The 23672-nt window shown below is 47.7% G+C and overlaps 2 protein-coding genes across 5 annotated transcripts in view; both read left to right on the top strand.

Moving 5' to 3' along the window:
- The window catches only part of METTL22 (methyltransferase 22, Kin17 lysine), a 42570-nt gene extending 28483 nt beyond the window's left edge, over window positions 1-14087 (top strand). The window contains exon 10 of one of the 2 annotated variants that reach the window (XM_037989866.2): window positions 13917-14087. In XM_037989866.2, coding sequence (XP_037845794.2) covers window positions 13917-13997 — 81 coding nt within the window. In that variant the 3' untranslated portion in view covers window positions 13998-14087. The remainder of the gene's footprint in view (window positions 1-13916) is intronic. The other variant, XM_007985137.3, reaches the window with a different exon arrangement.
- Window positions 14088-14304: 217 nt separating this feature from the next.
- Window positions 14305-23672, top strand: part of ABAT (4-aminobutyrate aminotransferase) — a 111092-nt gene continuing 101724 nt past the window's right edge. Inside the window, exon 1 of one of the 3 annotated variants that reach the window (XM_007985096.3) lies at window positions 14305-14435. The gene's annotated coding sequence lies outside the window, so the exon portion shown is untranslated. The remainder of the gene's footprint in view (window positions 14436-23672) is intronic. The other 2 variants (XR_012092910.1, XM_007985080.3) reach the window with 2 other exon arrangements.

Genomic DNA, 23672 nt, shown 5'->3' on the forward strand with positions numbered 1-23672 from the left:
CTTAGGACAGTGCAGCACTTGTGTACACAATTGATTAGGGTGCAAGGATTTTTTGTTTGTTTGTTTGTTTGATTTTTAGACAGCATCTTACCTTGTTACCCAGGCTGTGGAGTGCAGTGGCGCGATCTTGGCTCACTGCAGCCTTGACCTCCTGGGCTCAAGTGATCCTCCCACCTCAGCCTCCCAGGTAGCTGGGATTACAGGCACATGACACCATACCCAGCCAACTTTTCGGTATTTTTTTTGTAGAGACAGGGTCTCACTATGTTGCCCAGGCTGGTCTCGAACTCCTGAGCACAAGCCATCCTCCCACCTCAGCCTCCCAAAGTGCTAGGACTATTAAGTGTGAGCCACCGCACCTGGCCACATTTTTCATTTCTATCGAACTGAAACCATGTAATGCTATTCTTTTCTGTCCAGTAGGAAGATCACCCCAAGGGGTACGGTGATTTTGCCCTGTAGCACATTAACCGACTTTACATGTAACATGGCCTGTTTGTTTGTTTGTTTGTTTGTTTTGAGATGGAGTCTGGCTCTGTTGCCCAGGCTGGAGTGCAGTGGCGCGATCTTGGCTCACTGCAACCTCTGCCATCTGGATTCAAGCAATTCTCGTGCCTCAGCCTCCCGAGCTGGGACTACAAGCGCACACCACCACACCTGGCTAATTTTTGTGTTTTTTTAATAGAGATGGGGTTTCACCATGTTGGCCAGGCTGGTCTCAAACTCCAGACCTCAAGTGATCCGCCTGCCTCGGCCTCCCAAAGTGCTTGGATTACAGGTGTGACCCACCGCACCCAGCATAATATGGCAATTTTATCTCCTCATTTTTCCTACTTCCTAGAAGAATTCCAGTTTTTCGAATTCTCGTTGGAGCCAGCTTTGTCATTCTGCCTAGGCCCTCATTAGTAAAGTAAATATGAATTTTAATACATAGTCACTATTGACTTTAAGGTAATTATGTTTTAATGGTTTGAAAATTATAGCCTTGGCAGTGTTGGTAAGTACTAGAAAGAACAATGGAGCTATCGGGGCCTGGAAGAGCATGAATGAGGGCGGTAGCTGCTTCAGGTGGGGCGACTGGGCCAGCAAGTGGGCAAGTCGTGGAGGAGGAGAAGGAAGAGCTGTGCTGAGTGGCTGAGCAGATGAGTGAATGGAAACCCAGAGCTACCAGGGCTCTGGACTCTGGCCCAACCAGTGGGGAAGACAGGTGCAGAGTTTGGTCTTGGCTTCAAGTCTCCCAAAGAGTCTGGGAGTCACGTTCTCGTCACCCAGGTTCCACGGCTTGAGGGGAGCAGGGCCCTCAGGCACCTTGCATCCCTGCTGGCCCCCCGGCAGGATTCTCACCACAAGATGGTGCCCCAGCCTCATGAATCCAGGGCCAGATGTGCCAGAAAGGAATCTAAGGTAACCATCAGTCCTGGCAGCCATGCCTAAGTGTAGGTCTCCGATGACTTTCAGGGGACCCTAATTAACCTGCTGTACATTATACAGCAGCATATGAGTTCTGACAGCCGCCAGTACCCAGCTAGCCCCAAACCCGAATTCAGATAAAATCCACCTTTATTAAGCCCTTACCATTGATCTCATTTATCTGCCCAACAACTTTGTTCTCATATTATTTTATTCTACTTTATCATTATTATTATTATATTTTTGTAGAGACAGGGTCTCACTCTATTGACCAGGATGATTTTGAACTCCTGGCCTCAAGCAATCCTTCCACTTCGGCCTCTAAAAATGCTGGAATTACAGGCATGAGTCACTGTACCCAGCCTCCTGTACCCATTTTAGAGACAGGTAAGCTAAGGCTCAAATCTTTACAGAGGCTGTCCAAGGTCACAGGACTCATAAGTAGCAAGAATGGGCTGGGCATGTTGGCTCACGCCCGTAATCCCAACCGTTTGAGAGACAGAGGTGGGAAGATCACTTGAATCCAGGAGTTCAACACCAGCATGGACAACATACCAAGACTGTCTCTACCAAAAGAAAAACAATCAGCTGGGCCTGGTGGCAAGTTCCTATAGTCCCAGCTACTCAGGAGGCCAAGGCAAGAGAATCGTTTCAACCCAAGAGTTTGAGGTTACAATGAACTGTAACCGCACCACTACACTCCAGCCTGGGCAATAGAGCGAGACTCTCTAAAGATAAAAATAGCAAAGAAGTAACAAGAGGTGGGATCTAACACCAGTTCTGTCTTTCCATTGGAAACCCAGTGCTCTTTCCATGACCCCCTGCCCAGGGTGAGTATTGTTTTTCTGAAGGAATCCAGGAGCCCTGTGGATTGGAGCTTATGCTGTACCATTATCTTGGGATGGATCGAAGGGTTTGATGTGCCAGGGCTGGAACACGATCACAGTCTTATTCTGCCTGCCTCAGGCTTCAGGAACCAACTGCTAATAGAGCCATGTGGGAGCATTCTTTGGGGGTGTTTCTATGGACCGTTTGTTCTAGACCAGGAAGGTGACAACTTCACATTGGGATGCATGGACTGGTGGTGGAGTTTCCAGCTTCAGAGCTCACCAAGAAACAGCGAGAAGCTGATGGTTTGGGTGCTGGAGACAGGGACAAAAGGAACCGAGCCTTCCTCCGGCACCTCTTTCCACTGGAGTTTCCTCAGAGGCAATAAAGCTTGATGGTTAGAACATGGCGCCTGGCATCTGAACTAAAACCAGCCCCAACACTCACCCCTCTGAGCCTCAGAATCCTGGTCTGTAAAATGCACACACTACTAGTACTTACTTCTCAAAGCTGGACTTGGTAACGTCTATCAAGCACCTAGCATATAACCAGGCAAGGGAGAAAGGTTCAAAAAATGGTAGCCATTGCCAGGCGCAGTGACTCACGCCTGTAACCCCAGCACTTTGGGAATCTGAGGCAGGCGGATCACCCGAGGTCAGGAGCTCGAGACCAGCCTGGCTCACATGGTGAAACCCTGTCTCTACTAAAAATACAAAATTTAGCAGGGCGTGGTGGCGGGCACCTATAATCTGCTACTTGGGAGGCTGAGGCAGGAGAAGCACTTGAACCTGGGAGGCAGAGGTTACAGTGAGCCAAGATTGTACCACTGCACTCCAGCCTGGGCAACAAGAGCAAAACTCTGTCTCAAAAAACAAAACAAAACAAACATCATTATCATCTCCCTATTATTATTAATCTCTGTCGCATTTCTATTAACTGTCTGTCTCTGGAGAATGGAAACTCCACAAGTAGGCGGCCTGCTCAACGGTTAATGATGGGAAAACAGTCTCACTTGCCTTACCACTTTGCCTAAGTGTTACTTGACTGACAGGGTGGGTTATTTTAGGGAGAAAAAAAATCAGTCAAGTTCTCGAGTGCACCGTCCCTGAAAGGTTTCTATGACAACACATACCTGGATGTTCCAGGAGGAGGGTCACCTGGGGAAGAGTTCAGAGCTAAAATCAAGAGGTGGCCCCACCAGGGGGCTGGGGGAGGTCCTCGCACTCCTCCTGTTTTTCTGCCTGCATTTTCCCAGCTCTGACTCTGTATCCTCTTTAAACCTCTTCACAGCCATATGGGGTAAGTACTATTATTCTTACATCCATTTTACTGATGAAGCAACTGAGGCTAGGAGAAATTAAAACTTGCCCAAAATCAGTCTGCTAATCACACCTTGGATCATCTTAGACCTTTCTGGGTTTCATTTGTCAGATTAGAGGAGTTATACTAGAGTGAGGTTTCTCAGCCTCATCACTGCCAACGTGTTGGGCTCAGTAATCCCATGTCATAGGAGACTGTCCTGTGCATTTTAGAGCATTCAGCAGCCCCCTCGGCCTCCACCCACCAGATGCCAGGAGCACCTTCTCATCCCCCATCCCCCACCACAGTCATGACAACCAAAACTGTCTCAGATGTGGCCAGATGGCCCCAGTTAATAAGCATTGGGCTAGGCAATAATCTTTCCTCTCCTTATACTTGTGTATTTAATTTTTTTTTTTTTTTTTTTTTTTTTTTTAAGATGGAGTCTTGCTCTGTTTCCCAGGCTGAAGTGCAGTGGCGTGATCTCGGCCCACTGCATCCTCCAGTTCCTGGACTCAAGCGATTCTCCTGCCTCAGCCTCCCAAGTATGTGGGACCATAGGCATTTTCTATTCCTTTGCAAGTTCACCTGTCTGTTCACCTGTGCCACAATGCCCAGATAGTTTTTGTATTTTTAGTAGAGACAGGGTTTCACCATGTTGGCCAGGCTGGTCTCAAACTCCGACCTCAGGTGATCCACCCGTCTCAGCCTCCCAAAGTGTTGGGATTACAGGCGTGAACCACCACACCCGGACTAAATTTTATTTACGTATTTATTTTTTTGAGATGAGGTCTTGCTCTGCCACCCAGCCTGGAGTACAGTGATGCTATCACGGCTCGCTGCAGCCTCAGCCTCTCAGACTCAAGCAGTGCTCCCGCCTTGGCCTCCAAAGTAGCTAGGACCTAGGCACACACCACCTCACCAGGCTAATTTATTCATTTTTTGTTTTTGGTCCCTTATGTTGCCTGGGCTGGTGTCGAACTCCTGGGCTCAAGTGATCTTCTTCCCACCTCAGCCTTCCGAAGTGCTGGGATGACAGGCGTGAGCCACCACGTGTGGTCCACTCTAAAGCTTTTTCCCAGGATCCATCTCACGTGATCCATGTGTGGTCATGTGACACTGAGGTCTTTCCTGCAAAGATCCTTATCCAGGGCCCTAGAGTAGCCCAGCACCTGAGCCGGGTGCTCAGGAAATCAGAATGAAAATCATCTCACCTGCTTGGTTGTCCGGCACATCTCACTGTGTCACCCTGTTTTGAAGGCACAGAAACTGAGGGTCCCTGGGGAGGAGGGAACCCCTAGGGGTCCCACAGCCTGTGAGTGAGAAAGCTGGGTGGGGGCCCTGATGGGCTTGACTCTAGGGCAGAATTTTCCACGGTAGCCTCTAAGGAGTTTAAGACCAGCATGGGCAACATGGTGAAACCCCGTATCTACTAAAAATACCAAAAAAAAAAGAAAAAAAAATTCACCAGTCATAGTGGTGCACATCTATAGACCCAGCTGCTCAAGAGACTGAAGTGGGAGAATCACCTGAGTCAAGGAGATCGAGGCTGCAGTGAGCCAAGACCGAACTCCAGCCTGGGTGATGAGACTGAGACCCTCTCTCAAAACAATAAAATAAAACAAAAATAGCTGAGGCTCAGAGGCAAATGCCTGAGAAGGAACGGTGGGCCTGATCTTGAGCCTTGGTGACTCCAAGTCAGGAGCTGCCTCCAGGACCCAGCATACAGCCTGGCATCTTCCAGGCAAAGCCCCTCCCTCTGCTACCTCTGAATTCAGCAGGAGAGTGAGCGTTTGCATATACTTCATGTTTGAAAACTTCCAGGACTCCCAAGATTCATTTCACAAAGACTGTTCCCATAGGACAAGTATTTGAAACATCAGGTTAACAAGTACCCAGCTGGGACGAAGCCTGGATCTTCATAGCATGCTCAGTTTGTAAGAGAGGAAAACCGCACTCTGGGCTCTAATTTACTTCAGCTCCATTAAACACATCCTGAGCCCTGCTGTGTGCCAGGTGCTGTGCTGAATACCTGGCACCAAAAGACCAATCGGGCCCAGGACTTCTCCCCAAGGAGCTTCCTGGCCAGGAGGAGACACCCCTGGAATAGACCATTTAAGAGCCTGAGGCCTGCATGTAGCATTTAGTGAGCAGTTAAGTGTAGAAGTATAAGTGAGTGAGGAAATGGATGAATACATGAGGGAGTGAGTCAGCTAGTGAATTAATGACTGAATGAATTAATGAAGTTGACAAGTGCTATCACAGAAGTGAGCACAGACTATGATGTGGGGAAAAGAAAGAGAGATCAGACTGTTACTGTGTCTATATAGAAAGAAGTAGACATAAGGGACTCCATTTTGTTCTGTATTTGAGATGCTGTTAACCTGTGACCCTACCCCCAACCCTGTCCTTGCAGGAGACATGTGCTGTGGTGACTCAAGGTTTAACGGATTTGGGGCTGTGCAGGGTGTGCTTTGTTAAACAAGTGCCTGAAGGCGGCTTGCTGGTTAAAAGTCATCACCATTCTCTTAATCTCAAGTATCCAGGGACACATACACTGCCGAAGGTTGCAGGGACCTCTGCCTAGGAAAGCTAGGTATTGTCCAAGGTTTCTCCCCATGTAATAGTCTGAAATATGGCCTCGTGGGAAGGGAAAGACCTGATCATCCCCCAGCCTGACACCCGTGAAGGATCTGTGCTGAGGAGGACTAGCATAAGAGGAAAGAAGGCCTCTTGGCAGTTGAGATAGAGAAAAGCATCTGTCTCCTGCCCGTCCCTGGGCAATAGAACGTCTCAGTGTAAAACCTGATTGTATGTTCTATTTACTGAGATGGGAGAAAACCACCTTAGGGCTGAAGGTGGGACGTGCTAGCAGCAATGTTGCTCTTTACTAAAAAGGTTTATGGAGATGTTTGCACATGCATATCAAGGCACAGCACTTTTCCTTAAACTTATGCATGTCACAGAGATCTTTATTCATATGTCTTACTGCTGACCTTCTCCCTACGACGATCCTATTATCCTGCCACTTCCCCTTTTCCAAGATGGTAAAGATAATGATCAATAAATACTGAGGGAACTCAGAGACCGGTGCCAGAGCGGGTCCTCTGTATGCTGAGCGCCGGTCCCTGTACCTACTTTTTCTTTCTCTATACTTTGTCTCTGTGTCTCATTTCTGTTCTCAAGTCTCTCGTTCCACCTAACGAGAAACGCCCACAAGTGTGGAGGGGCAGGTCACCCCTTCACTATGATAGCTCAGCAGAGGCATTTAGAACATTAGCTGTGGCCACAGGTGATGGTGCTGGAGGAGAAGCCAATATCTGTGCAGCATTTTCTATTTCTTTGCAAGTTCACCTGTCTCTATCATCATCTGAGACTTACCCTGAGGGTGTTCCTTGGTCGCCTGAGTCTGCTCAACCTGAAAGGGACAGGTGGCCAGAAGTGCTGGGGAGTTGACATCCTGAGCAAGCAGTTCTTGGCCAATGTCAGAGAGTAGTTGGTGTATAAATACCCCAGCTCCCTTGTTCCATGGTGGGATAGTCCTAAAGTGACTGTTCTGTGCCAGCTCCCAGTGTTCCCCAATGGAATGGAGCTCCAGTCACCCACAGTGATTATTTGCTAGATAACCCACCCTTTATTATCGACCCACCAATATCTCTTGGAATCATCCTGAGATCACCTCCCAAATAAAGCACTCAAATCTTTGTCTCCGAGTCTATTTCTAGGAGAACCTAAACTACAAGAGTGATGATTATGAAAACGTTTATGGTCATAGCTAATATTTGTTGAGTGCTTACTACATGCCAACCACCCCACTGCCTGCTACGTGCTCTAAGGCACTTCTCCCACTTAACACTCACGAAATCGCTGAGACGCAGGCATTGTGATCATCATCCCCATCTTACAGATGGGACTGAGGCTCAGAACTGAAGTCATCTATGTAAAGTCACATAATTCTTCATTGTCACAGTCAGAATATGAGCCCAACTCTCTTTAACTCCAGAGTTTGAGGATATAACTATTCTGCCATGCTTCTTTTCTCCTGATTTTCTTTTCTTTTCTCTTCTCTTTTTTTTTTTTTTTTTTTTTTTTTTTGAGATGGAGTTTTGCTCTTGTTGCCCAGGCTGTAATACAAGCACGATCTCAGTTCACTGCAACCTCTGCTTCCCAGATTCAAGCAACTCTCCTGCCTCAGCCTCCCTAGTACCTGGGATTACAGGCACCTGCTACCATGCCCAGCTAATTTTTTTTTTTTTTTTTTTTTTTTTTTTGTAGTTTAGTAGAGACAGGGTTTCACTATGTTGGCCAGGCTGGTCTCAAACTCCTGACCTCAGTTGATGCACCCACCTCAGCCTCCCAAAGTGCTGGGATTACAGGTGTGAGCCACTGCGCCCAAGTCTCTCCTGATTTTCATCTTCCATTGTCTGTAGGGAGGAAAGATGAGGATGAGAGGGAGAAAGGAGGCCTGGGCTTGCTTTCTTAGTGGGGAGGAGTTCAATCTTAGTTCAGGTTTTCTTTTTTGTTTGTTTTCATGTTAATAAAATTAATAAAGTTGTTTTATTTATTTTAAATTTTTATTTTCTTTATTATTTTAAGTTCTGGGGTACATTTGTAGAACGTGCAGGCTTGTTACTTAGGTACACACATGCCATAGTGGTTTGCTGCACCTGTCAACCCGTCATCTAAGTCTTAAGCCCCACATGCATTAGGTATTTGTCCTAATGCTCTCCCTCCCCTTGCTCCCCACTCCCTGACAGGCCCTGGTGTGTGATGTTCCCCTCCCTGTGTCCATGTATTCTCACTGTTCAACTCCCACTTACGAGTAAGAACACATGGTGTTTGGCTTTCTCTTCCTGTGTTAGTTTGCTGAGAATGATGGCTTCCAGTTTCATCCATGTCCCTGAAAAGGACATGGTCTCATTCTTTTTTATGGCTGCATAGTATTCCGTGGTATATATGTGCCACATTTTTTGAGTTTTCTCCTTCTCTGTGAAGTTTCAGCAAAGAGTTCCTGGACAGCGCCTCAGGGCCAAGAGCTCCCCAAGAGAGCGCCAAGATGTCCTCCCTCAGCATCCTGCTGTTCTTTTCATGCAGTAAAATTGATATGTATGTAATCCCAGCACTTTGGGAGGCCAAGACAGATGGATCACGAGGTCAGGAGATTGAGACCATCCTGGCTAACACGGTGAAACCCCGTCTCTACTAAAAAAATACAAAAAACTAGCTGGGCGTGGTGGCGGGCACCTGTAGTCCCAGCTACTCGGGAGGCTGAGGCAGGAGAATAGCGTAAACCCAGGAGGCAGAGCTTGCAGTGAACTGAGATCCGGCCACTGCACTCCAGCCTGGGCGACAGAGCGAGACTCCATCTCAAAAAAAAAAAAAAGAAAAAGAAAAGAAATTGATATGTATTCCCGGAACACCTACTGCGTGCCAAGCACTGTCAGAAGTCAAGTCATCAAAGATCTCAGAAAAGACGTACATGTTTAGCTATTTTCTCCATCAGTCTCGATGAGGGAGCTACACTCCAACTGACCCCTGGAGATGCCACAGCCATGTATTGTCAAGAAGAATTGGGGTGAATAGGCAGGGCATCTCTAGCCACAGGAGGAAGGGACCCAGGATGTACTAAGCTCCTTCTGTATTCTTGGAACTATATACACATTAACTCAGGCAGGGTTTCTCAAGCTTGGCACCACTGACATCTTGAGCATGAAAATTGTCTGTTGTTCACTTTCTGCCTTTAGGAAGTCCTGCAGAGCATGGGGGTGGCAGTATGTCTCAGCTCCTCTGTCATTTCACTATGTCTTGAGCCAGAAGGGGGACTGCACTGCCGTGCGTCCTTTTGGCTGGCAGTGCTGATGGTCCCAGTGTGTTACATGTCAGATGCAGCAGCTGCCTGTTGAGCCTGGTTCACTTTCTCATGCTTTCCTCATATTACCTGAGATGTTCAGAGGAGGAAAGCTGGAGGCAGCCTTTGGGTCTTCTAGGAGCCTAGCACAAGGGTCAAAATGCATGAGAACGAGCACAAGATAATCCCATAGAAGCCTTCCTCTTAGCATTCAGGCCTCAGATTAAATGTCACAACCTTGCGGACAACTCCCTGACTTTCATGGCTGGTGTACCCACACCGATCCCAGGAACATCACCTTATTTTGCATTTCCTTAGAGCACTTGTTACCAGAAATTAGCTTCCTAGGCTGGGCACAGTGGCTCATGCAGTGGCTCATGCCAGCACTTTGGGAGGCCAAGGTGGGAAGATCACTTAAGACCAGGAATTCGAGACCAGCCTAGCCAACATGGCAAAATCCCATTTTTACTTAAAATACAAAAACTAGCTGGGCATGGTGGCACACATCTGTAATCCCACCTTCTCGGGAGGCTGAGGCACAAGAATCGCTTGAACTGGGGAGGCAGAGGTTGCAGTGAGCCAAGATAGTGCCACTGCACTGCAGCCTGGGTGACAGAGCGAGACTCTGTCTCAAAAAGAAAGAAAAAAAAGAACGAAAGAGAGAAAAAGAAAGAGAGAAAGGAAGGAAGGAAGGAAGGAAGGAAGGAAGGAAGGAAGGAAGGAAGGAAGGAAGGAAGAAAAGAAAGAAAGAAAGGAAAGAAAGAAAGAAAAAGAAAGAAAGAGGAAGGAAGGAAGGAAGGAAGGAAGGAAGGAAGGAAGGAAGGAAGGAAGGAAGGAAGGAAGGAAGGAAGGAGAAAAGAAAAGAGCTTTCTTAGTTACACATTCACCTTCTTATACACTGTCTCCTAGCTGCAGAATGGAAGCTCCATGGGGGCAGGACCACAATCCCCAATGCCTAGAACAGTTTAGCACCTGGCACACAGTAGGTGCTAAGTGTGTATTTGATGACTGAACAAATTGATGGAAAAATTACTAAATGAATGAATGAGCTCTGGCCCACCTCTCACAATCAAGCAGATAGTTTGGTAAAACCAGTACAGCTACATACAGCGCCAATGGACACTGCCCACCAGGGACCAGGAGCAAACTTCCCTTACTTACCCCACCCAATGACCTACTATGGTACATACTTTTTTCCTTATTATGGTAAAATACACATTGCACAAAATTAGCCAGTTTTTTTTTTTTTACCATTTTAGAGTGTAAAATTCAATGGCATTAAGTATAATCACAATGCTTTTTTGTTGCTGTTGTTTTTAAGATGGGGTCTTGCTCTGTCACCCAGGCTAGATGGAGTGCAATGGCACAATCTTGGCTCACTGCAACCTCTGCCTCCCAGGCTCAGGCAATCCTCCCACCTCTGCCTCTTAATTAACTGAGACCACAGTCACACACCACCACACCTGGTTAATTTTTGTATTTTTTGTAACAGTGGGATTTTGCCAGGTTTCCCAGACTTATCTCAAATTCCTGGGCTCAAGTGATCTGGCAGCCTTGGCCTCCCAAAGTGCTAGGAATACAGGCGTGAGCCATTGCACCTCTCCCCCCTCCCATATTTTCTTCTAAGAATTTTATAGTGTTAGGTCTTATATTTATTTAGGTCTTTGTTCCATTGTTGAGTTAGTTTTTTATATGGTGTGAGGTAAGGGTCTATCTTCATTCTTTTACATGTGAAAATGTCATAGATACTTTATTCAATTTACAGATAAGAGCATAGAGACTGAGAGGAAGTAAATGACATGTCCAGAGTAACATAGCCATTGGGAGTTGGAACTAGAATTCAATATTAGATCTAACTCCCAAGTTGATCCCCTTTCCACCACATCAAAATGCCCTTTATAGTTTTGGATAGATGATATCTCTTTATTATTTTGTGACCAGGGATGTGGAAATCACAGGCCTAGCCAATAAAATTTGTGCTTTAATCTGGCTCTGGACAAGTTCTTCCTCCTCTCTGGGCCTCAGTGTCCTCTTCTGTACAATGGGCTGCTGATCTCTAAGAGTTTCCTGAGCAGACCACTGGTACCCTTGGAGCCTCATTCACCATTGCCTTCGTTTGCATTTCTCCTCTCCAGAGTGCGGTGGGGGCCCTCCCAGCTAGAGGTGCTCTTCTGGAAGGAGCTTATTGATAGGCACAGAGCATGGGTGAGTCTTCATCCCAGGCCTCAGCCAAACTCTGGGAAACATTCTGTATTCCCCAGCAGACACCTGCAACCCCAAGCAGCTCCATAGGAAAACTGCAGAACGGCAGAAAATGCAAGGGAAGCCAATGTGGAAAGGGCTTTTTCCACATGCTGACAGTTTTCTTCACAAGTATCACAATGAAGCTATTTGAGAATCAGCTTGCGAAGCACCTGGCTCTAAATAGCCTTCTCTCGCCGGTCCTTAAGTAGAGACAAAGCAGCTCCTTTCATCCCCTAGAAGTGTCCTTTCCCAGGGCCTGACCTACAAATGGGTGCTCAATACCTAGTTGAATGAATGAATGAACGGATGAATGAAGATGGCTGCACACACCTCTTATTTCCCTTGATTGCCTTAGACTAGAACACGGCAGATTTTTCTGCAAAGGGCCAGAAGGTAAATATTGTTGGCTTTTCAGGCCACACAGTCTCTGTCACAACTACTCAGCTCTGCTGTTGTAGCTCACAGACAATGAATAAATAAATGGGCCTGGCTGTGTTCCCATAAAATTTTATTTAGGCACAGTAAAATTTGAATTTTATAGAGTTTCTATGTGTCACATAACATTATTCTTCTTTTGAATTTTTTTTAACCATCTAATATGGTTAAAATAACCAATTCTTAGCTCATGGTCATAGGAAAACAGATGATGAACTACATTTGGTCTATGGGCTATAGTTTGTCAACCTTTGGCTTAGACTCTTAAAAAATGTATATTTATAAATAGAAACGGGGTTTCACCATGTTGGCCAGACTGGTCTTGAACTCCTGGCCTCAAGTGATCCGCCTGCCTCATCCTCCCAGAGTACTGGCTCCAGGCCCTTTGGTTTAGACTATTCCTTTCTGTTTTCCATTTTAAGTATTTTCTTCTTATTACCAGAGTAATATATATTCATTATAGAATAATTAGAAATTAGTGACACTGTAGAGTTTATCCTCTATTAAAAATAAACCAAAGGGGATAAAAAAAATTACTGACATGGACATGCAAATAAAGTAATATTAGAATAATCCATAATTTCAATAAACAAAAATAACCATTTCTCCTACTGAACTTGTAGTTTTTCACTCAGCATTACTAGCTGGCTATATCAGTGCTTTTAATATGATAGCCACTAGCTTCCTGTTACTATTATACCCTAAATTAAAATCGGATACAGGCTGGGTGTGGTGGTTCACACCTGTAATCCCGGCACTTTGGGAGGCTGAGGCAGGCAGATCACTGGAGGCCAGAAGTTTGAGACCAGCCTGGCCAACATGACAAAACGCTGTCTCTACTAAAAATCAAAAAATTAAACAATTAGCCTGTAATCCCAGCACTTCGGGAGGCTGAGGCAGGCAGATCACTGGAGGCCAGGAGTCTGCGACCAGCCTGGCCAATATGACAAAACCTTGTCTCTACTAAAAATTAAAAAATTAAACAATTAGCCAGGCGTGGCGGTGCACACTTGTAATCCCAACTACTCAGGAGGCTTAGGCAGGAGAATCACTTGAACCTGGGAGGCGGAGGTTGCAGCGAGCTGAGTTCGCGCTACTGCACTCCAGCCCGGGTGACAGAGCGAGACTCCGTCTCTAAAAAAATAAATAAATAGATACAATTAAAATACAGTTATTCGGTTGACTAGTCATTGCTTTTTTTAAAAATTGAAATTTATTTTTCTCTTTTCCTTTTTTTACTTATTTTTTCCTTTTTTTTTTTTTTGTAACATCTTGGATACCAAGTGATCAGTGATCAGGCTGAGTGGGGAGAACCAAGCTGAGCTCTTTCTCTGCCTTTTAAGGTCTGTAATCTCCATCCATCCATTCATTCATTATGAGCACTTGGTCATCGCCTGTGGTCTTAATGAGCAGTTCTTTGTGTCTTTGATTTTGTCACTGAAAGATTGCATCCTCTTTCCAAATACCTCTAGAAAGCTGTGGGGGGCTATCCATCCGTCACAGCTGAGTATTACCTAGCTTCCACACAGCGTTTTATACAATGGTAGAAAGGGACCTTCATCACATCTAGGGTCTCGTTTATACCCACGAAGGAGGTACAATCTCTGTTGTCCCAATTTCAGGAAATTGAGGATCAGGAGGCGCAGTGACCTGCTCCAGGTCATGCAGAAGGAACCCCCTCTGACTCCCAGTGCCCTGTTTGTCTTCCAGAGCGCTGGGGCCCGGCGGAGGAAAGTCGCTGGGAGCAAGAAGGGCTGGCAGGGCCCTGAGGGCCGAGATGGGGGTTGAGGTGGGGAGGGCGGGATGCTCCTTCCCTCCTCCGCAAAAGGAACCCTTCTGATTCTGACTCTAGAGCTCCAGAGACCGGATCCGAGACGCGAGTGGAGGTGGAGCTACACTAGCCTGCAGCCCTAAGGGTGTAAAAGGCCCATGAAGATCCAGGTTAAATCAACCTATGGAGTTGCCCCCCAGAGGGTCCAGTGTCCCCACAACTTGACGGGGATACTCAGCCGTCTCCTCCCCAGCTCCAGCACTTCCTCCCAGCCCTCGCGGTCCCTCTTCCCAGCCCCCGGGTCGGTCCCGCCCCAGCCCTCGTCTCCCCCGCCCCCGGAGGCTGGACTCTGCCCCCGCCCCGCCTGCCCCCTCCCTCCCGGGGGCGGTGGCCCGTGGCGGGCGCAACCATTGGCTGCGGCGAGAGCGAGGGCCGGGGCTGGCGGCGCTGATTGGCCAGGACGCTCGGCGGAGCCAGGGAGTCCAGCGAGTCGCTGGGGGAAGCCGAGCAGACACCCAGCGCGGCCGGAACTCGGGGCGCGCATCCCGCAAGTCGGAACCCGGCGGTTCGGATCCCGCGGAACGGAGCCGGGGCCTGGAGGTGAGCGCGAGGCGCCGGGTGGCTTGGGACGGGCCCTTCCGAGGGGAGCCGAGAGGAGGTCCTTCTGCCCTGCCCCCAGCGAGCAAAACCTGGGCATCTTCTCAGAAACGGAGCCCTCATCTTCGCAAGGCGCGAGGCCCCTCCCCCGAAAAGACAGGAGCTCCCACCCCCCAGAGAGCAAAATACCTTCCTTTCTCCTTCAGAAATGGGCCCTTCCTCCTGGCTCCAGCTCTAGACAGAAGTCCTCTCCCTTTTACCCCTTGAAATAGAATGTGGCCCCTAAAAGTGGTCCCCAGGTCTCTAGAGCCCCCTCACCTCTTGGGAGACTGATGCCCCTTCCCCTTCCCCATCCTTAAAAAACTAAGTTTGGGTGTCTTGCTTCTCCCCTCTCTTTCGGAATAATGGGGGTCTTCTCAGCTCATAAATTACAGTGACCTCCCCCTCCATGAAAAATGGAAGCTCTCCCCCCATCATAAGACAAGGAAATCCTGGAGCAGAGACCTGCAAGTCACCCTCCCACCCCAGATACTGGGCTCTGGAGAGACAGATGATTCACCCTTAGCCCTGCCGGAGACCCCTCCCTACCCGTCAGAGAGGCAGGGTGGCCTCTGACACCACCACATTAAAGGCTTTTGGGGATTTCCCCTGTCCTCCCCAGTAAAGATGTAAAATGAGGGATCTTCATACTCAGGAGCAGGGCAAAGGTCTGGCCACCCCTCCAAGACATCCACCTCCCTCCACTCCTCCCAAGCCCTTTCACACAAACCCCAACCTAGTAACGCCCTGCGCCATCTTCCCACTGCTCCCAATCCCTTCCTTCTCTACCTCACCCCAGCTCCACTCCCACACCTGGCTGCCCCACCTATTTCACATCCTCTCACCTTTCCTCACCCACCCTGGCCAAGGTAAGACCAGGGGGGGATTCAGTGAGATTTAGTAAGACTGGAGCTCTTGAAACTGGGATCCGGGGCCTAGAGGCCCTTCCAGGAGTCTTCAAACTCTGACAGCAGAGATGGCCTCTGAGGCAATAGGACCAGCAGAGACCACCCGACACCTCTCCCCCGCCCCCCACCCCAACACACACACAAAGGGCTGTGTTCAGTGCATCCTCTCTTACAGTCTGAGAGGACTACTGGCCCTCTTCCAAGAGGACCCCCATTTTCCCCCTAAACTCCTGTGCACCCCCTCAAGCGCCTGTGGGCATTGCCTGGTGGAATTCCCTGGGCATTCAGCCAAGAGAGATGGGTGCTACTGGGCCCATCCAATGGGGAGGAGACAGTGTTGGCTTTGCTGCTTTGATGAAGCTAGACTAAGGGATAGGATGTTGGTGACCTGGGGGTGGGGAGGGGGTGGGAAGAGCTCTTCTCTGGTGGGTCAGGTTGAGGGGTAGAAGAGAGGGAGGCAGTGAGTCGTGTCTTGCTCTTTGGAGCCTGTGCTGCGGCGTGGAGTCATAGAGAAATGTGTTTCCTCGAGGCCCAAAGAGATCAGCCCCAGGGAGAGGTAAATGGTCCAGTCTGGAGTCCTAAGACCTAAAAGGGCTTCTACATTGAAGACGTGGCCCCTTCCTTTGACAGTTAAACACACAGAGGCCCAAAAGGGGAAGAGACTTGCTCAAGGTCACACAGCCTGTGGGTGACAACTGGCCCCAACCCCTCCAGGACCCTTAGGGTGCTAGGATCCCTGACACAAGCCCCAGTCCTCACATTTACAATGGGGACTTGGGGACTGCTGGGTCCCAAGTCCCCACTTGTCAGAGGAAGCGCCAAGGCTCTGCGAAGGTCATGAAGCCAGGAAGGGGCAGAGCTGGAACTCAACTGTCAGTTCCCCAGCAGGTTGCCTCGGGGAAAGCATTCCTGGATATCGGTGCATCCCTGCTTCCCCCGTGTGATCTTTGTATTGAGGCCATTGCCAAATCTAGGCTTGCCAAAATCCAAATTGACCCAGGAAAGCTAATAAGATCAGTTGCAGCTAATGAGAATCAGATACTGGAGTGGAGGCTACTGCAGGAACCTCAGTTGCCTAGCTGGCTTTGCTACAAGAACTTTGGACAGGACCTAAGGATGTCACATCCCTTCCCTCCAAGGTCTCCTCCCTCTTAGCCCCTGCCCATGCCCTCTGGCTTTGAGTTCCCTGCACATTGTCTCATCTCTATTCAGAGCCCTGTGTCTTTTCTCCTGGGGCATTGCATGGGAAAAGAGCTGAAATTCTGGCAGATTCTCTAGGACCACTCCCCTAGGCAGCAGGGACTGGGTTCCTACAAATGAGAGAGTCTGAAGTAGGGGCTCTCTCTGTTTCTGCCCCCACCCAGTTCCCAGCTAAAGGATTGGTTGTTGTGCCCCAACTTTGCCAAGGCGAAGTTCAAAGCATGAGGGGAACCGCGGTAGAGAGGTGGAGAGGTTGGTCCCTGGAGACCTCTTATCTGGGTCTGGAGCACAAATCTGCCACTTAGTGTCTGATCTTAACCTCTCTGTGACATATCCTTGGGGTAAAATGAGTTAATTCTCGTAAAATGTTTAGCACACAGCAAATGAGCAGAAACAATGATTACACGTGCAAAGTCATAAAACCTGTAATCATGAAGTGGGGAGGTGCTTTTGCCTTAAGGCAAAACTTGTAACCCTTGCTGTAGATAATCTGCCAGGGCTAAGGCGCGTGGGGACAAGGCGATGCCTTCCCAGAGTGACAGTGTAGTATATGGAATGGACCACAGACCCTGAAGCCAGATGGAGCAGAGAGTTGGTCACTGGTAGTGTCTGTCTGTGGAACCTTAGGCAAGCCATTCGTGTCTGTGAGCCTCAGTTCCTCATCTTTGAATGAGGTTTGTTGGAGTTGGACATCAGAAAAGAGACAGGTCTAGATGAGAGGTTCTCATCTTGGGCACTGTTGACATTTGGGTCGGAGGATTCTTTGTTGTGGGACCCCCCTGTGTACTGTAAGATATTCAGCAGCGCCTCTGGTCTCTACCCACTAGATGCCAGTGACACTCCCCACCCCATGAGTCATGTCCCTCAGAAATGTCTGTAGACATTGCCAGATGTGCCCTGGGGAGCAGAATCATCCTTTTCCTTCCCTATTGAAAACTGCTGGTCTAATACATGGCCTTAAACATAGTTAATACTTCATATAAAACAGCTTCCTAGCTGAGGCGGGTGGTAGGCTTGAGCCCAGGAGTTTGAGACCAGCGTGGGCAACATGGCAAAACCCCATCTCTGTAAAATACAGGAAAAAAATTTAGCTGGGCAAGGTGACATGCCCCTGTAGTCCTAGCAACCTGGGAGGCTGAGGTGGGGGAATTGCATGAGCCCGGGGAGGTCAAAGCTGCAGTGAGCCGTGATCACACCACTGCACTCCAGCCTGGGTGACAGAGTGAGACCCTGTCTCCAAAAAAATAAAAAACAAAATAAAACCAAAAACAGCTTCTTTCTTGCACAAGCTCCTTGCTTTGGTTTCCATGTATTGAGGAGAAGGAGATGTGTCTAGCTGCGGAGGCTTCCAATGTTAATAACGGTTTTTAATTTCTCACATTTACACAGGATTTTCTTGTTTGGTTTTTGTCTTTCTTTTCAGTAGAGACAGAGTCAGGTGGTCTCGAACTCCTAGGCTTAAGTGATCCTCCCACCTTGGCTTCCCAAAGCGCTGGGGTTACAGGTGTGAGTTACAGGAATAAGCCACAGCGTCCAGCCTACATAGGACCTTATCATCTCCAAAGCAGTCTTGTGTCTATGACACTGTGTCTCATTCTACAGATAAGCAAACTAAGGCTCCCAGAGGTTAAAAGACTTGCCTAAGACCATCACCCGCTTCTCCGCCAAGGATCAAAGAAACATCCATGCCAGAAATTGTTTGAGAAACAACTGAGCTCTGGGCCCTCTTCAGATTAGTTATCAGGGTCTTTCAAAACTTCAATGGCATGCCCTTCGGTCCAGCAATCCCACTTTGAAAAATCTCGCATAGAAATGCTCACACTTGCACTGACATAACATAAAAATGTCTATGGCAGAGCCTGCAACACCAGTATAGGAATGGGTTACAGTATATGCATTCATGTGGGAGAATGAGCAGTCTTTAGAAGAATGAGGTGGATCCACATTCCTGACCTGGAAAGGTTCCTGAGGCATATTATTTAATGAAAAAGATAAAGTCACAGAATCAATATAGCCAGTATGATCCTTTTTTTTTTTTTAAGTAAATATGCATGAACATAGATAGTTAGGGAAGTGGGGAATTAAAGGGACCTAGATAGTATATATGTATGAGAACATATTCATGGGGGAAGAAGAAGAAAATAAATCTCCACCCGCTTCCCATGCATTAAAAATGAGCAAAGTGAGCTGGCCACCTTGGCTCACATCTGTGATCCCAGCACTTTGGGAGGCTGAGGCAGGAGAATCACTTGAGCCCAGGAGTTTGAGGCTGCAGTGAGTTGTGAACGAGCCACTGCACTCCAGCCTGGGCAACAAAGGGAGACTCTAAATAATTCATCACAAAATAAAAATTAAAATGAGTAGAGCACAACCCACAGAGGTTGAGAGACTTGGTCACACCAGAAGTTGCCAGTGGCAAAATTCAGCTTTGAGTTTGCCGATAGTTTTTGGGGCCAAGAGACAGGAATCTGAGGCTCATCTCAGCAGGCCAGGCCTCCTTCCTTACCATGGGGGAATTCCTTTTCTGAGCACCTAGAGGGATTCTGGTATCAGGCTGACTTCACCTGAATCCAGCTTTCGCCCACGTGATGACCTCAGGCCAGCCACTTTAACTCTCAGTGCCTCATTTCTCTATCTTTAAAATAGCTAAAAGACAAAGGAAAAAACATGAAAGCCAAAAAAAAAAAAAACATGGTAGAAGGAGGAGGCAATAGTAGAACCTCCCTCATTGGGCTGCTGTGAGGATTACATAAAACCATGTGTTCCAACCCCTGGTACTTAGTAGGTGCTTAATTAACACAAGCCCTGGTCTCTCGCACCTTTTTGTCTGCTTGCCTGTTCCTTACCAGGAGGCAGAAGACAAAAGCCTCAGAAAGGACAGTGGGGGCTCCTGAGGCCCCAAGAATGCTTAGCAGGCTGAATCATTTGTCCTCACTTCTTCACTCTGCCCTCGGATCCACCATGACCACTCCGCTGCAGGAGCTTTTAACAGAAAGCCTGAGGGAGCTCCCTAAGGGGGTCTGTGTTCTAGCTCCTCCTTCCTGGGGTCTAACCATCCTTGCTTTCTCTAGACACTCCACACATTAAACTGTCTTACCCGTTGCAGGGATGGGATGCCATCATGTGACCTCTAATTACACATCCCTTCAATAATAAGATTAACTCTCCAAGGGCAAGTTTTCCTCCTCCTCCAAAAGCTATCTCACATTGCTTTTATAGGTAGACTCCACCGACCCTCCCCTACCTCCAGCCAGGAAAACCATTTCTCCTCCTCCCAACTCCTGTCATCCACATCCTAGACTTCCTGGGTCCATTACACCCTAGATTTCTTGGGTCCATCACTGTTTGCTGGATTTCCTCCCAATCCATAATTACCTGGAAGCAGCCATAACATCCATCACATTTATTCTTGTGTCTCAAATGCACAGCACACTTCCCTATGCACACAGTAGATACTCAAGGAGCATGGATTGAATGCAGAAATGTATTTTTTAAATTGGGGTAACATACACATACTATGAAATTGACCATTTTCACCATTTTATTTTTATTTATTTTTGGGGGGGCTGGAGGAGTCTTGCTCTGTCACCCAGGCTGGAGTGCAATGGTGTGATCTCAGCTCACTGCAACCTCCGCCTCCTGGGTTCAGGCAATTCTGACTCAGCCTCCCAAGTAACTGGGATTACACGCATGGGCTACCACCACACCTGGCTACTTTTTTTGTATTTTTAGTAGAGACAGGGTTTCACCATGTTGGCCAGGCTGGTCTTGAACTACTGACCTCAAGTGATCCGCCCACCTCGGCCTCCTAAAGTGCTGGGATGGCAGGCATGAGTCACTGTGCCCGACCTCCACTTTTTGATTATTATTATTGGGGTCACTGTGGCAAATGTGAAGCAGTACCACATTGTGGTTTTGTTTTACATTTCCCCAATGACTGATGGCATTGAGCATCTTATGTGTTTGCTGGTTATTTTTATGTTATCTTTCGGGAAATGTCTACTCAAGTTCTTTGCCCATTTTTGAATTGAGTTGTCTTTTTGTTCTTGAGCTGTAAGAGTTCTACTTTTTTCTTTTTCTTTTTTCTTTTCTTTTTTTTTTTTTTTTTTTTTTTGAGACAGAGTCTCATCCTGTCACCCAAGCTGGAGTGCAGTGGCATGATCATAGCTTACTGCAGCCTTGACTTCCCAAGTTCAAACGATCCTTCTGCCTCAGTCTTCCAAGCAGCTGGAACAACAGGTGCCACCACACCTGGCTAATTTTTTAAAAAGCATTTTTTTGTTGAGATGGAGTCTCCCTATGTAGCCCAGGCTGGTTTTGAACTCCTAGGATCAAGTGATTCTCCCATCTCGGCTTCCCAAAGTGCTGGGATTACAAGTGTGAACAGCCTCGCCTGGCCCAGAGTTCTTCATATAAATGAATGTTTCTTTATGTCACTATTTCTTCATCCACTTAAATATTTGCTCAGCTCCTGTGGGTCACACACTGTCTTGTGATCCTGGGAATACCACCAGTTCCTGCCCATCAGGAACTCACAGTCTACTACAAAGTTTCTCAGCCTCAACAAATTTTTTTTTTTTTTTTTTTTTTTGAGTGGGAGTCTTGTTCTGTTGCCCAGGCTGGAGTGCAGTGGTATGATCATGTTTACCCGGAACCTATGAATAGGACCTAGTTTGGAAATAGAACCTTTGCAGAAATAATTAGTTAGGTTAAAATGAGGTCTTCCTGCATTAGAGTGGCCCCTAATCCAATGACTGGTATCTCTCTCTCTCTCTTTTTTTTTTTTTTTTTTTTGAGATGGAGTCTCTCTCTGTTGCCCAGGCTGGAGTGCAGTTGTGCAGTCTCAGCTCACTGCAACCTCTGTCTCCCGGGTTCAAGCGATTCTCCTGCCTCAGCCTCCCGAGTAGCTAGGATTACAGGCGCCCGCTACCACACCTGGCTAAATTTTGTATTTTTAGTAGAGATGGGGTTTCACCATGTTGGCCAGGCTGGTCTTGAACTTGTGACCTCGGGTGATCCGCCTGCCTTGGCCTCCCAAAGTGCTGGGATTACAGGCGTGAGCCACTGCTCCTGGTCCACCTCTATACTACTGACGTGGAAGCAAGGCCATCCTGTGCCGGATGTTTAGCAGCATTCTTGGCCTCCACCCACGAGATGCTGGCAACATACTTTCCTCCATGTTGTGACAGCCGGAAATGTCTCCAGGCATTATGAAGTGTCCCCTGGGGAACCAGATTGCCTCTGTTTGAGAATCACTGGTTAGAGGCTAAGACAGGCGTGTATATCTACAATTTCAATCAGATTGCTTGTGCCTAACAGGATACACACAGACACACACAGACACACACACACACACACACACACGAGGCATTCAGCATGTATTTGTTGGATGTTGGATGGCTGGGGGTGTGGATGGATGCATGGATGGACAGACACAACCCCTTTGTTGGTTGACTAGATTGATGGATGCATGTGTGAATGAATGGATGAATAAATGAATCCAATTTACAAACCCTACCGTGGGAAAACAGAATGCTGTTCTTCAACCAGAGTAGCCTACCCCTTTATCTCTGTCTAGCACGGTGTTTTTCAAACGTCAGCATCAGAATCCCCTCAAGAGCTTGTTAAAACACAGATTGATGCCCCTGCCCACCAGAATTATGATTTAGTACAATCACCGGCGGGAAGAATGCTCCCAACTCTATTTCCATGTTCTCTAGGAATCCTGGACCAGCCCCCGACCCCTGCCAACCTTGTCCATTCTCAGAGGTCCCGTAACCTTCACTGCCAGCATCTCCCATTTAGGTGCTAACATCTATTACCTTGGATGTTGGCAACTTGCCGGCACTCTGTCCCTGGGCTGCACTGAGAATTCCTTCAAAGGTGGGAACCTCCGTGTTCTAGTACCTTACTACTAAAAGTGTGGTCCGGCAGCCAGCAGCATTGCATCATCTAGGAGCTAGCTAGAAATGCAGAATCTTGGGCCCCATCCAGAACTACAGAATGTGAATCTGCATTTTAACAATATCCCCTGGGGTGGTTTGTGTGCACTTTTAAGTTTGAGAAGCCTATTTTAGACAGATCTATAACCCCCACACTCAGAGCTAAGCTAGGGATAACTTTGCTGATAAGTTACATTGACAGCATCTGTTACGATGTAAGTGGTGCCTGAGCTGAAGCATCGTTCAGGCATTATTGGCCATTTGTATCTTTGCCTTATGTGATCTGTTGAAATGTCTACACTGGCCTCGCTTTATCCATGGGAAAACAGAAGCCCAGAGGAGCAGTGCCTTGCCCAAGGTCACACGATGGCCATGAAGCAGAGTGGAGATCACCCTCCACTCCTTAAAGGGAATGGGATTAAGAGCATTGAAATGTTGTATCCACTGAGCAGGGTGGCACATGCCTGTAGTCCCAGCTACTCGGGAGGCTGAGGCAGGAGGATTGCTTGAGCCCAGGAGTTCTGGGCCATAGTGTACTATGCTAATCAGGTGTCTGCACTAGTTTGGCATCAAAATGGTGACCTCCTGGGAGTGGAGGACCACCAGGTTGCCCAAGAAGGGGTGAACCAGCCCAGGTCAGAAACAGAGCAGGTGAAAACTCCTGTGCTGATCGGTAGTGGAATTATGCCTGTAAATAGCTACTGCACACTCCAGCCTGGGTAACATAGCGAGACCCTGTTTCTAAAAAGAGAGAGAGTAAAGAAAAGGAACTGAAATGCTGCAATGATAATGAAAATATGGGGTGGAGGGGGAGCATTCTGAAGCTACTTAGGTCTGTCCTCTGAAAGTGGAGAAAGGAGAGATGACTTAAAAATGATGCAAGAACAAGAACTTAAGTTGTATTTTTTGGTTCATTCAACCAGTGTTTGTTGGGTACTTACTAGACTCCAGGCATGGTTGTCTGGTATCTGTAGTATTGAACAAGGAAAGCCAGGCCTCCCTTTTGGTGGCTTATCTGGAGTAGACAGATGTAGCCATCTGGCATTCATTCATTTGTCAATGAGTGTGTTCATTTATTGTATGATTTCCATGTGCAGTATAGTAGTGGGGGGGGTGTGTGTGTCTGTGTGTCTGTGTGTGTGAGAGAGACA

Source organism: Chlorocebus sabaeus, chromosome 5, assembly GCF_047675955.1.
Source record: "Chlorocebus sabaeus isolate Y175 chromosome 5, mChlSab1.0.hap1, whole genome shotgun sequence".
Lineage (NCBI taxonomy): Eukaryota > Metazoa > Chordata > Mammalia > Primates > Cercopithecidae > Chlorocebus > Chlorocebus sabaeus.